Source organism: Hyperolius riggenbachi, chromosome 7, assembly GCF_040937935.1.
Source record: "Hyperolius riggenbachi isolate aHypRig1 chromosome 7, aHypRig1.pri, whole genome shotgun sequence".
NCBI classification, from domain to species: domain Eukaryota; kingdom Metazoa; phylum Chordata; class Amphibia; order Anura; family Hyperoliidae; genus Hyperolius; species Hyperolius riggenbachi.
Window position 1 is genome coordinate 281,906,075 of NC_090652.1, and position 14,252 is coordinate 281,920,326.

General features: G+C 45.2%; 1 protein-coding gene across 5 annotated transcripts in view; it reads left to right on the forward strand.

Annotated features, from left to right (window-relative positions):
* Nucleotides 1-14,252, forward strand: part of GTDC1 (glycosyltransferase like domain containing 1) — a 345,909-nt gene that overhangs the window by 37,740 nt on the left and 293,917 nt on the right. Inside the window, exon 1 of one of the 5 annotated variants that reach the window (XM_068245870.1) lies at nt 936-1,006. The exons of the other annotated variants lie outside the window; for them this stretch is intronic. Within the exon in view, the coding sequence (XP_068101971.1) occupies nt 945-1,006 (62 nt within the window). The 5' untranslated portion in view covers nt 936-944. Of the gene's footprint in view, nt 1-935; nt 1,007-14,252 lie in introns of those variants that run through there. 5 annotated transcript variants of the gene reach the window in all.

Sequence of the window (14,252 nt, forward strand, 5' to 3'; positions counted from 1 at the left end):
AGCTCACACTCTAATCCATACCATAGTCCTATTCTAATGTCCTACCATATTATTATTATGTATTTATATAGCAGTGACATCTTCCGCAGCACTCTACAGAGTACATAGTCATGTCACTAACTGTCCTCAGAGGAGCTCACACTCTAATCCATAACATAGTCGTATTCTAATGTCCTACCATATTATTATTGTGTATTTATATAGCAGTGACATCTTCTGCAGCACTTTACAGAGTACATAGTCATGTCACTAACTGTCCTCAGAGGAGCTCACACTCTAATCCATACCATAGTCCTATTCTAATGTCCTACCATATTATTATTGTGTATTTATATAGCAGTGACATCTTCTGCAGCACTTTAGTACATAGTCATGTTACTGACTGTCTTTAGAGAAGCTCACCATCTAATCCATACCATAGTCATATTCTAATGCCCTACCATATTATTGTGTATTTATATAGCACTGACATATGCTGCAGCACGTTTTACAGAGTACATAGTCATGTCACAGAGTGTCCTCAGAGGAGCTCACAATCTAATCCATACCATAGTCATAGTCTAATGTCCTACCATATTATTATTATTGTGTATTTATATAGCACTAACATCCTTTGTAGAGCTTTACAGATTACATAGTTATGTCACTGACTGTCCTCAGAGGACCCCACAGTCTAATTCCATAGTCATAGTGTAATGTCCTACCATATTATTATTTAGTATTTGTATAGCGCCGACATCTTTGTAGCGCCGTTCAGAGTATATTGTCTTGTCACCTAACTGTCCCACAGAGGGGCTCACAATCGAATCCCTACCATAGTCCTATATCTATGTATGTTTCGTGTAGTGTGTATATCATAGTTTAGGGCCAATTTAGCAGGAAGCCAATTAACTTATCTGTATGTTTATTGGGATGCAAGAAACCCACACAGATTCGGGGAGAACATGCAAACTCCATGCAAATATTGCCCTGGCTGGTATTTGAACCGGGTACCCAGCGCTGTAAGGTGAGAGTGCTAATGTATTTGTATAGTGTATTTATACAGCGAACAATGGACAGCGCTGTCCATTGTTCGCTGTATACATAAACTGTATGTTTTTTTCATCTAGCTGCTCCCATCTAATAGTTTTGCATTTAATGTTAATGTATAGGCACAGCTTCTGTTTTGGGTACAGGGTGCGTTTGTTGTCTCAGGGGGGGCTCAGTGCATCTCTGTAGGTATACTAATCTGAGGCGGCCTGGTGATGCGCTAATCTGCCTTCTTTTGATATTTGTACAGTGTGTAGATGTATTTATCTACTTGGCGACTGCGTCACGCCGATGGGTGTGCACGCGGCGCCAGCCCCAGAACCGCATTACACCGATTGGCGTAAAGTCCTGGGGCGGGGATTTGCAGGAGATCGCATGCGCCGATGCACACGCTTCTCCGCTTGGATGACGGAGCTCCGTTTCGCCGTCTATTAACCACCCTGGCGTTCTGATTAAATCGCCAGGGTGGCTGCGGGATGGTTTTTTTTAAATAAAAAAAAAACTATTTCATGCAGCCAACTGAAAGTTGGCTGCATGAAAGCCCACTAGAGGGCGCTCCGGAGGCGCTCTTCCGATCGCCTCCGGCGCCCAGAATAAACAAGGAAGGCCGCAATGAGCGGCCTTCCTTGTTTTGCTTACATCGTCGCCATAGCGACGAGCGGAGTGACGTCATCGACGTCAGCCGACGTCCTGACGTCAGCCGCCTCCGATCCAGCCCTTAGCGCTGGCCGGAACTTTTTGTTCCGGCTACGCTGGGCTCAGGCGGCTGGGGGGACCCTCTTTCGCCGCTGCTCGCGGCGAATCGCCACAGAGCGGCGGCGATCAGGCAGCACACGCGGCTGGCAAAGTGCCGGCTGCGTGTGCTGCTTTTTATTTCACGAAAATCGGCCCAGCAGGGCCTGAGCGGCAGCCTCTGGCGGTGTTGGACGAGCTGAGCTCGTCCAGACCGCTCAGCAGGTTAACACAGTACAGCGCTGCAATCTACGGCAGCGATGTACTGGGGTCAGCCGTGTGACACGGCTGTCATCTCTAGAGGCTGGGAAGTGATCTGCTGTCATAGACTGATGCCTATGACAGCTGATCACAGTAATTGGCTGGTGGGGGAGGGCGGGATTATAATAAATATAGAAAACATTTTTATTATAAAAAATAATGAAATAAATATTTACTAAAAAAAAAAAAAAAAAAAAAAAACATCCAGGGAGCGATCCTTTCCCACCAACAGAGATTGCCCACCAACAGAGAGCTCTGTTGGTGGGCAGAAAAGGGGGGGGGAGGGGGAATCACTTGTGTTCTGAGTTGCATGGCCCTGCAGCGAGGTCTTTAGGGAGGGTTTAAGCCTGTGGTCCTTAAAGGAATCGTCAGGCAAAAAAAATAAATAAATTGAGTTTCACTTACCTGGGGCTTCTACCAGCCCCATGGAGCCATCCTGTACCCTTGGAATTTCGCGCAAGTTTCTTCTGGGCTTTTCACAGGTGTGCAAACACTTTGCACTGCTTTGTGAATCAGGCCCTTAATGGTGCTTTCTGGAAAATATATATGCAGTAGGGTGAATTTTGGTTGGAGACTTATGGTGGGGTGAAACCAGGAGGCTAACATGATATCTGGTAAGGATGGCCAGTAAGCTGTAAGTCCGAGTTGTTGCAAGATTTTGCCAACTTCTTTGTATGCTAATTTATGCAGCTTTGAAATGGACCAATCAAATCCCACAGAGGTGGAATTTGACTGGTCCATTTTGAAACCGCATAAACTTGCACCCAAAATTTGCATAATCCTGCTTGGAATAATTTCCATCTCATCGTCCATCTCTAATAGTATCACAAATAGAAGAGAAGAGTCTCTCAATGCACTAGTAGTTAAATACAGGGACGTAACAATAGACCCTGCAAGTGATGCAGCCGCAGTGGGGCCCAGAAGCTGCAGGCGGCCCCGTGGGGGGAGAAGTTTCTTTTCCCTGTCCTGAGAGACTGACAATTAAGGGCTCTGAGAGAAAAAAAAACTTTCTGCTATCTAAACAGTTGTTCTATTGACTGCATCTGTTCAGCCGCTGATAGGGAATCATACAAAGTTTTGCAGAAAAAGATTTGTAGAGAGTCCCTATGCAGTGTTCAGTAGGGTCTTGTTTACAGCGCTGCTCTATGTCCAGTCTTTCCTCCTCCTTCCCAAGTGCTGTGTGCTCTAGTGATGCTGAGAACGTCTGCAGAACCAGTTCTGCTCCATTGAGGGGGACAGAGTGAGTGTAATAAGTTGAGGCTGGCAGCACACTCGTCTGTTGGTTTTCTCTTTGCGGTTTCTGTACACCATGTGTGTCTGTATGTGTGAAAACATGCACGTTGTATCACAGAAGCTAATGTAATTGATAGAGAAAATGTGTGCAGTGCTTCACTGCTGTCTGTTTATCTCTATGGGGAAAACACATTCAAGTGTGCACTAGCCAATTGTGTAACATTGCTTCTCAGTTTCCCTGTGCAGAAAGCGGGGGGAGGAGGGGGCACCATCCAAAGTTTTGCAGGGGGCCCAGTGATTTCTAGTTATGCCCCTAGGTGAATAATTAATAATCTTTATTAATCCCTTCAGTAATCATTAAAATCACAAACCTGAGACATAGGAACCAAAAATTGGTAATGTATTGGCTGTAAGTAATTTGGACGATCGGAGTACAAAAATAAGGGGGATGAAAGTCTGTAAGATCAAAGATAATGCGGGTACTTCTGGCACCCAGCCAAAGTGCTGAATGAAGAAGTTATAGTGTAATAGTATTGGTCCTGTAAATATGAGTGGCAGATATGAAAGAGTTGTGATACCAATATATAAAGTGCAGCAAATTAGGTAGTAGCACGCAAAGTGAGTACAGAGCAGCATGTGCCGATACGAAAAGTGATGTAGTGCAGTGTCAAATAAACTCATAAAAAGCCAACAGCGTGCAAAAACCAATCACAAAAGTATATGCCAGGTACACAAAGTCAAGTATAATACATGACGATACACAAAATAAGCATCAGTTCCAATAAATAAGGTGCATAGTGCAGGACTTGAAGCAAATCCAAAAATGCAAATCCAATTGCAATATCAGTATAATGAATGTGCACAATACCGCAACAAAAAGAAGAATCAACCTACTCTAACAAAAGGCATCACATGTATATCTCACAACACACAACACAAACAAACACAGAACACTTACATCACGCTTTTCTCCTGGCGGACTCAAAGCGCCAGAGCTGCAGCCACTAGGGCGCGCTCTATAGGCAGTAGCAGTGTTAGGGAGACTGGCCCAAGGTCTCCTACTGAATAGGTGCTGGCTTACTGAACAGGCAGAGCTGAGATTTGAACCCTGGTCTCCTGTGTCAGAGGCAGAACCCTTAACCATTACTCCATTCAGCCACTCACCTGTAAGGATCTGATCACAGGACCAATAAAAGCATTGTGACCACCGTACTACCTGCAAACCTTCCCGTCCCGATACGCCACAGCCACCTCCAGGGCTGTGGCGAGGTGGGGTTCTCACAACGAAATCCCAATACAGAGGCTGGGTCTGCCTATAGAGCCCAGCCTCTGTTGCTATTCAGATCCCCCCTAAATCCCTCCTGCGCTCAGCGAGACCCCATAAATCACAGCCGCGCTGTGTGGGCTGTGTTTACCTTTTTAACGTCAGTCTCCGCTCTCCCCCGCCTCCTGCATCGCTCCGGTCCCCACCCACGTCCCTTCCCTCCAATCAGCGGGGAGGGAAGGGACGCGGGCGAGGACCGGAGGGACGCGGGTGGGGACCGGAGCAATGCAGGAGGCGGGGGAGAGCAGATACTGACGGTACAAAGGAATAAACTGCCCGCTCTGACAAGCTGCGTGTCAGCAGCGCGGCTGTATTTTATGGGGGGATTGCAGAGCGCGGGGGGGGGGGGCGCTTAGGGGCGATCTAGATAGCAACAGAGGCCAGGCTCGGAAAACTGCCAGTGCTAGAAAGAAGAGATTGTACGAGAGATTATTGTTATTTTAGTATTTATATGCTGCTTCCCTAGATATTACTGTAGTTATCTGCATGCCCTTATTTTGTTGTGATTCCCTTGGATATTAGTTATCTGCATCCAGCGTCCGGGTCTGCATGCCCTTATTTTGTTGTGATTCCTCTGGACATTAGTTATCTGCATACAGCGTCCGGGTCTTCATGCCCTTATTTTGTTGGATATTAGTTATCTGCATCCAGCGTCCGGGTCTGCATGCCCTTATTTTGTTGTGATTCCCCTGGATATTAGTTATCTGCATCCAGCGTCCGGGTCTGCATGCCCTTATTTTGTTGTGATTCCTCTGGATATTAGTTATCTGCATCCAGCGTCCGGGTCTGCATGCCCTTATTTTGTTGGATATTAGTTACCTGCATCCAGCGTCCGGGTCTGCATGCCCTTATTTTGTTGGATATTGGTTATCTGCATCCAGCGTCCGGGTCTGCATGCCCTTTTTTTGTTGGATATTAGTTATCTGCATCCAGCGTCCGGGTCTGCATGCCCTTATTTTGTTGGATATTAGTTATCTGCATCCAGCGTCCGGGTCTGCATGCCCTTATTTTGTTGGATATTTGTTATCTGCATCCAGCGTCCGGGTCTGCATCCCCTTATTTTATTGGATATTGGTTATCTGCATCCAGGGTCCAGGTCTGCATGCCCTTATTTTGTTGTGATTCCCCTGGATATTAGTTATCTGCATCCAGCGTCCGGGTCTGCATGCCCTTATTTTGTTGGATATTAGTTATCTTCATCCAGGGTCCGGGTCTGCATGCCCTTATTTTGTTGTGATTCCCCTGGATATTAGTTGTCTGCATGCCCATATTTTGTTGGATGTTAGTTATCTGCAACCAGCGTCCGGGTCTGCATGCCCTTATTTTGTTGGATATTGGTTATCTTCATCCAGCGTCCGGGTCTGCATGCCCTTATTTTGTTGTGATTCCCCTGGATATTAGTTATCTGCATCCAGCGTCCGGGTCTGCATGCCCTTATTTTGTTGGATATTGGTTATCTGCATCCAGCGTCCGGGTCTGCATGCCTTTATTTTGTTGGATATTAGTTATCTGCATCCAGCGTCCGAGTCTGCATGCCCATATTTTGTTGGATATTGGTTATCTGCATCCAGCGTCCGGGTCTGCATGCCCTTATTTTGTTGGATATTAGTTATCTGCATCCAGCGTCCGGGTCTGCATGCCCTTATTTTGTTGTGATTCCCCTGGATATTAGTTATCTGCATCCAGCGTCCGGGTCTGCATGCCCTTATTTTGTTGGATATTAGTTATCTGCATCCAGCGTCCGGGTCTGCATGCCCTTATTTTGTTGGATATTAGTTATCTGCATCCAGCGTCCGGGTCTGCATGCCCTTATTTTGTTGGATATTTGTTATCTGCATCCAGCGTCCGGGTCTGCATGCCCTTATTTTGTTGGATATTTGTTATCTGCATCCAGCGTCCGGGTCTGCATGCCCTTATTTTGTTGGATAATGGTTATCTGCATCCAGCGTCCGGGTCTGCATGCCCTTATTTTGTTGTGATTCCCCTGGATATTAGTTATCTGCATCCAGCGCCCGGGTCTGCATGCCCTTATTTTGTTGGATATTAGTTATCTGCATCCAGCGTCCGGGTCTGCATGCCCTTATTTTGTTGGATATTGGTTATCTGCATCCAGCGTCCGGGTCTGCATTCCCTTATTTTGTTGGATATTAGTTATCTGCATCCAGCGTCCGGGTCTGCATGCCCTTATTTTGTTGGATATTAGTTATCTGCATCCAGCGTCCGGGTCTGCGTGCCCTTATTTTGTTGGATATTGGTTATCTGCATCCAGCGTCCGGGTCTGCATGCCCTTATTTTGTTGGATATTAATTATCTGCATCCAGCGTCCGGGTCTGCATGCCCTTATTTTGTTGGATATTGGTTATCTGCATCCAGCGTCCGGGTCTGCATGCCCTTATTTTGTTGGATATTGGTTATCTGCATCCAGCGTCCAGGTCTGCATGCCCTTATTTTGTTGGATATTGGTTATCTGCATCCAGCGTCCGGGTCTGCATGCCCTTATTTTGTTGGATATTAGTTATCTGCATCCAGCGTCCGGGTCTGCATGCCCATATTTTGTTGGATATTAGTTATCTGCATCCAGCGTCCGGGTCTGCATTCCCTTATTTTGTTGGATATTGGTTATCTGCATCCAGCGTCCGGGTCTGCATGCCATTATTTTGTTGCGATTCCTCAGGACTAGTATCGCCTCCATCTGTAATGTGACATGGAAGGGTGGACCATAAAAAGTACGATTAGTCAATGGGAAGAGGAAAGGAGAGATAGATGATAATCACTTGAGAAATCTAACCACAGGCCTCTTTGGTACGCCCTAATTACCAGGAAAGAATGCACATAATTGACCTTGAAATTGAGAAAATATTTTAGAATGTGACTGGGGAGACGCAATTAGCTGTAGGTAGGAAAGGGCGGCTGATGTGTGCGATAGAGATGAAGGATTAGCGTTTGTGAGTCTCTCATGAAAGGCCCGAACCAAGGAGCATCTGCAAATACTTTTTTAGGACCCACCACCACTCCTGTAATTTAGTCTTTCTGTTTAAATGGCTTAAGATGTCTGTCTTGTTCCACGGGGTCTCCTCAGTGACGCAATGGTTAGGCTCAAATTGGTAATCCATAGCAATCCAAATGTACTGTCCTCACATCAGGGAAGAGGTCATGTCTTGGCTATTACTGGTTACAGCACTAAGGCCTGTATTATTCTTGACCGCACCCTGTCTGTCCTAAAGTGAACCTGAACTCAGAACTTCCCTTCTGCTCTAAGATAAGTAACAGCCTAATAACCTTTAAAGGAAGTCTGATGCAATTCCTAAACAAAAAAAAAACAGCAACAAAAAAACAGATACTCACCTAAGGAGAGGGGAGTCTCTGAGTCCTATAGAGCCTTCCCGTTCCTCTCTTGGTCCTGGCATTCTACCTCGTTAGCAGTCTCAGATGCATCCGGCGCTCTCTTCCGCTTTGGTAAGTCTTTGGGAGCCGAGTGCTGCCAAAGACGGGCCACTCCATCAGGGCTGTGGAGTCAGTACAAAAATCATCTGACTCCTCAGTTTATGAAATCTCCGACTGACTCCAGGTACCCAAAATTGCTCCGACTCCTCGACTCCCGACTCCTTAGGCTAATTTTTAGAAAGGCTATGGATTTGGTTAAAAAATCATTCGACTCCAACTCCTCAGTTTAATGAAACCTCTGACTCCACAGCCCTGCACTTTGTACTGCGCTCTCTCGCGCACTAGTGCACGCGCAGCACAGAGCCGCCCATCTTTGGGAGCCCTTGGGCTCCCGAAGACTGATAAAGCCTCCCACAGCGGCAGGGAGTGTAGGGTCCAACCCATCGGTCAGAGAATGCTAACAGGGGGCGCCAGAGGTTGAATGTGGAGACCGTAGGAGGAACGGGAATGCTCTATAGAACCCAAAGCCTTCCCTCTCCTTAGGTGAGTATCCTTTTTATTTTTTTCAGACTCACTTTAAAGAAACACAATTCTTTGTTACAGCTGATACAAATCCTACAATGAATCTACCGTGTGTCTACTTCCTGCTTTCATGGAAGCAGACATAGGGTTAACATCCCGTGTTTACAAATTAGCTGCTCTGCCTTAGCAGCCAACTGTCACAGCTGAGAGATCAAACTAGTGAAAGGGAGTTCCAGAGAATAAGTGCAGCTCTACAGAAGTCCTGGAGTCACTCCTGGGAGTGGGTGTTGCACGGGGCGCTCTTGCGTGGCTCTTTGGTGGATCGGAGAGGACCGCTGGGTATGTATCAGTGTAGGGCCTCTTGCACACTACATGCAATTCCAATTTTTTATACTGATGAAAAATCGTAGCAGCATGCAGTACGTTTTTTAATCTGAATCAAAAATCGGATCAGATAATAAATCGGAATCGCATGTAGTGTGGAAGAGGCCTAGAACAGATTTGTAGGCCAGACACAGGATCTTGAAGTCGATTCTGAAGCGGATGAGAAGCCGTCAGAGGTATTTACAGAGGACATGTTTTGACGGAAGAGGAAATAGACACCAGTGAGCCGCTTTGAACTTTTTACGCCAAATGACAACTTTTTAAGATTACATTTTAGATAAACAAAATATTTGCAATGAATAAGCGCTAAACGCAGTAATAAAAAACGATGCCTGAACTGGGGCTTTAAAAATTCCCGTAAGGAGAGAGATAAAGGAACTATTATCCTTTTACGCACTTTGGTCGTGTGGAGATGGACAATGAAGTCTTTAACCAGAATCCTCCTCCGCTAGAACAGCCTTAATTGTGCCTCATTACTTAGGAAGTTTCTTTCTGATAAACGGACCCATTTCCTGTGGATGTTCACGTGGGGCCAGGTTCTTAAGGGTAAGATAGTGCCGTGGGCAGCGCTACCCCCCGCAGCTTATCAAATCGCAGTAACATCTTGTACTTGTGACAGAATAGCTGTAAGTAGCTATTTTATCCGGGCTATCACGCCTGGTGACATTTCTACTTTATCAGCCCAAGGAGAGGAATTATTTCAAACTCTGCATATGCAGAAACTTCTTAGCAATCAATTTTACCAGGGATAGAACAAAAAAAATAATAATTTGCCATGTGGTGAACTTAGTCGGACAAAATGAAACTGAATTTACCCCTGGACATTTGAAGTAAAATTGTTCCGCATGGCCATAAATCAAACTTGGGCGGGAAAAAGTCTTGGAGACCATTAAGCACAACTCTAGGAGTAAGTGTTGCCCATAGCAACCAGTCACGGTTTTTGTTTCAGTTGCAGATTAGCTTTATTAGGCCCGGTTCATACTGGCAATTAAGTGGCAAACGGACCCGTGAAAACGGACCTGATTACTGGTGGATCGGATAAGATTTCACTCCGTTGCTGTTCTGCTGCTTCCGTTCTGTTTCCCAACATACACCCCAGACCCCCACCCCCAAAATGGATTTTGCTGGCTAGAACGGTCCGTTTCTACAAGTGTGAAGAAACGTTCCATCTTCTTATTGCCCCAACGCAGCGCTTCAGCTTCCATTTCCGTTCCACTGGGCTCAGCGGTCCTGAAAAAATTGCTACAGAACCAAATTTATTGTCCGTTCAGTGGATCATGCAGAACGGATCCATCCTAACAGACCAATGTGATCGGATCCATAGGTTAACATTGGATCCGTTCGCATCTATTCTGTTAGGATATGTGAACGGACCATTTTTTCCCTCCGGTGTGAACAGAGCTGAAGCTGCACCGGGGCTAGATCTTTCAACAAAACAACAACCCTAAACACTGCTCAAAATCCACTAAGGCATCCATGCAAAGGAACGAGTACAATGTTCTGAAATAGCTATCTTAGTCCCCAGACCTGAATATAATTGAAAATCTGTGGTGTCAGTTAAAGAGAGCTGTCCATGCTCGGAAACCATCAAACCTGATTGAACTAGAGATGTTTTGTAAAGAGGAATGGTCTAAAATACCTTCAACCAGAATCCAGACTCTCATTGGAACCTACAGGAAGTGTTTAGAGGCTGTAATTTCTGCAAAAGGAGGATCTACTAAATATTGATTTCATTTCTTTTATGTGGTGCCCAAATTTATGCACCTAAAGAAAACAAACACAGAACATTTATATCACACTCTTTCACATTACAGGCAGCAGTAAAAGGCTAAAACGCTGCGTTTTGGCTGCTGGCGTTTTTAAGACGTTTTCAAAGCGTTTTTAAGGTGTTTTAACGCCAATACATTAGTATCAATTGTATTGAAAAACGCAGCGCTCCTGGGAGCTTCAAAACGCAACGCTCCAAAATGCAGCGTTAAGTGTGAAAGGTAAAATGAAAGTCTAAGGACTTTCATTTTACCTAGGAAAACGCTAACTTTGGCTGTGGCGTTAAAACACCGAAAAAGCCCTCTGGTGTGAAAGGGCCCTAAGACGCGCTCTATAGGCAGTAGCATTGTTAGGGAGACTTGCCCGAGGTCTCCTACTGAGTAGATGCTGGCTTACTGAACAGGCAGAGCTGAGATTCGAACCCAGGTCTCCCGTGTCAGAGGCAGAGCCCTTAACCATTACACTATCCAGCCAATAATAATTTTGTTTAAACAATTATTGCACACTTTCTGTAAAGCCAATAAACTTAATTTCACTTCTCAAATATCACTGTGTGTGTCTCCTATATGATATATTTAACTGACATTTTTTATTGTAACAACTTATACACGAAAATAATGACGATTAACAAGGGCGCCCAAACTTTCGCATCCCACTGTACTTTGTTCTGCCGCGGAGATGCGGTGAATCAGCTTTGATCTAAATGCTTAAGATAACTGGGCAATAAAAAGAGATACATTAAATGGCTTCAGACTCTCTTTAAGGACCCCCCCGCCCCCCCGAACAGGCTATTTTTTACAATTCAGCACACTGCAGCTTTAACAGTGTGCTGCACGGCGATACAACTTACCACCCAAATGAATCTGTCCTCCTTTTTTGCCCACCAACTTTCTGTTGGTGGGCTCTGATCACTGCTGCGGGCTTTATTTATTTTTTTATAATTTTATTTTATTTTTTAATGACTTCTATTTTTTTACCTCCCTCCTTTCTAGGTCCAATCAGGGCGAGCTTCTCTCACAGGCATCAGCCTATGAGAGGGGATCGCGTGGTGAGCCACTCTAAGGGACAGCCAAGTGACAGGGCTATCCCCAGTAAAGCGCTGCAATAGAAAGCGCTAATCTCCTCCCCCAGAACTTGACGCCAATCGGCCTAAGGCAGTCCAGGGGGAGCCACCTTTGCGAACGCCAATCAGCATTAGGTGATCGTAAGGTGGTTAAAATGCATAGAAAACTAAATTGTTTAAAGAGACACTGAAGCGAAAAAAAAATGATGATATTATGATTTGTATGTGTAGCACAGCTAAGAAATAAAACATTAAGATCAGATACATCAGTGTAATTGTTTCCAGTACAGGAAGAGTTGAGAAACTCCAGTTGTTATCTCTATGCAAAAAAGCTATTAAGCTCTCCGACTAACTTAAGGTGGCCATACACTGGTCGATTTGCCATCAGATTCGACCAACAGATAGATCCCTCTCTGATCGAATCTGATCAGAGAGGGATCGTATGGCTACCTTTACAGCAAACAGATTGTGAACCGATTTCAGCCTGAAACTGTTCACAATCTGTTGTGGTGGTGCTGCTGCTGCTGCCCCCGCCTGCATGCCCGCATACATTACCTGCTCCGAAAGCGCGACTCCAGTCTCCCGGTCACCGCTGCTCTGTCTGCGCTCTGGTCTCCAGGTCCGGCATGCCTCACTTCTTCTAGCCCGGCAGGAAGTTTAAACAGTAGAGGGCGCTCTACTGTTTAAACTTCCTGCCGGGCTAGAAGAAGTGAGGCATGCCGGACCTGGAGACCAGAGCGTAGACAGAGCAGCGGTGACCAGGAGACTGGAGTCGCGCCGGCGGAGCAGGTAATGTATGCGGGCTCTATTGCGTCGGTCGTGGGGCACTCGAACGCCGCTAGCGATGCGCTCTTTACCCCCGGGGGGCGATCGACGGTTATTTTCCGCACGGCGCGATCGACGGGATCGGACGAAATGGATCGAAATTCGGCGTGTAGCGTGAACGATTGGCAGCAGATTCGATCCCAGTGATCGAATCTGCTGTCGAAACAGGCGCAAATCGGGCCAGTGTATGGCCAGCTTTAGTCGTGGAGAGGGCTGTTATCTGACTTTTATTATCTCAACTGTAATTGAACTGTTTACTTTTCCTCTGCTAGAGGAGAGTTCATTACTTCACAGACTGCTCTGAAAGACTCATTTTGAATGCTGAGTGTTGTGTAATCTGCACATATTATAGAATAATGCAATGTTAGAAAAAACACTATATACCTGAAAATAAAAATATGAGAATATTTTCTTTGCTGATAATCTTCTAGTAATTATTCATAGTACACAACCAATTCATTATATCATATTTTTTTTTTCGCTTCAGTGTCTCTTTAAGGGAAAAAATACCACCCAATGAAAGCCTAGTTTGTCTTGAAAAAATATATATATATATTTCATTCATGTGTCATAAGTAGTTATGAAGTTTTTGCTGATTAAATTCGGACATAGCTAAAATGTCAAGACTGCTCTGGTCCATAACCGGGGAAATAAGGTCTGGATGCGAAGTGGTTAATACTTCCTGTTACCTCAGCGCTGTGCACCTTATAATTATGCAGTCTTATCTGTACCTCATACACTTCTTCCTCTCTACAAAGCATGCCATTCCCAGTCACTACTGTGCCCCATGGGGTACAAATCTGCTGGAAGTATTATAGCACTAAAACAGGAGTCGCGCTGCCACAAGTAATCTGTGTATGTAAACAGACAATAAAGGAATGGGGAATCGTTCTCATCCTGACGTCTGTGACAAACAGCCTGTAAACACATCTTCCCTCAGCGCGGTAATATTCCGCGCTTGTAGTACCGGCAAGCCCATTTGTTCACGAGTGACAAAAAGCAGGTGGCACCTTCAGGAAATATTAGCGCTATCAATTTGGTAACGCTTTCTGTCTGTTTGCTTGAGGAATGTCTGTTTTTCCTGATATTTCGCTGCAATAATGTAATTAAACTGCACTGAAGATGCAGGTGCTGTGAATTATGCTGCAGCAGGGATGTATGGCTGATCTGTCTATAGGCAGCCAGCGTCTGCTGCGCTCTGTGATGTACTGTTATGTGTGACTGTCACAAGATGGAAGGTCTGTCACGCAAAGCTGAAAAATCTAATGGGGGTGATACAGTCTCTGTGAAACCTCACTTTAACAGCAACTGTCAGAACACATCATTATAGGTTAAAACCCAAGGGGTCCCTCAGCCTCCACACACGTAAATGCAGGTTCACATTTGAATCACAATTGTGATTTTGCGGCTCAAAATTTCATGTTTTTACTGTGATTTGTGATTGTGATTCCTGTTCAAAAGAACGAGAATCACAACTCAATCCCCCCCCCCTCTAAGCGCTGCCCTATCCATAGGGATACATTAGCAGAAGCGTTTTGCTGATCGCTAGCATTCAGCAAATCGCTACCAAAGCACCAAGTTTGAACTAGCCCTAAAAAAACGGCCCTATAACTCACAGTTGAAGTAAACTTGTGAGTTTAGGAGCATAGTAGTTGGGGGATCAATACATTGCAAAGTGAGAAGTTAAAAACATAAATGATTGATCAAGAAATGATTGATATTCGTCAT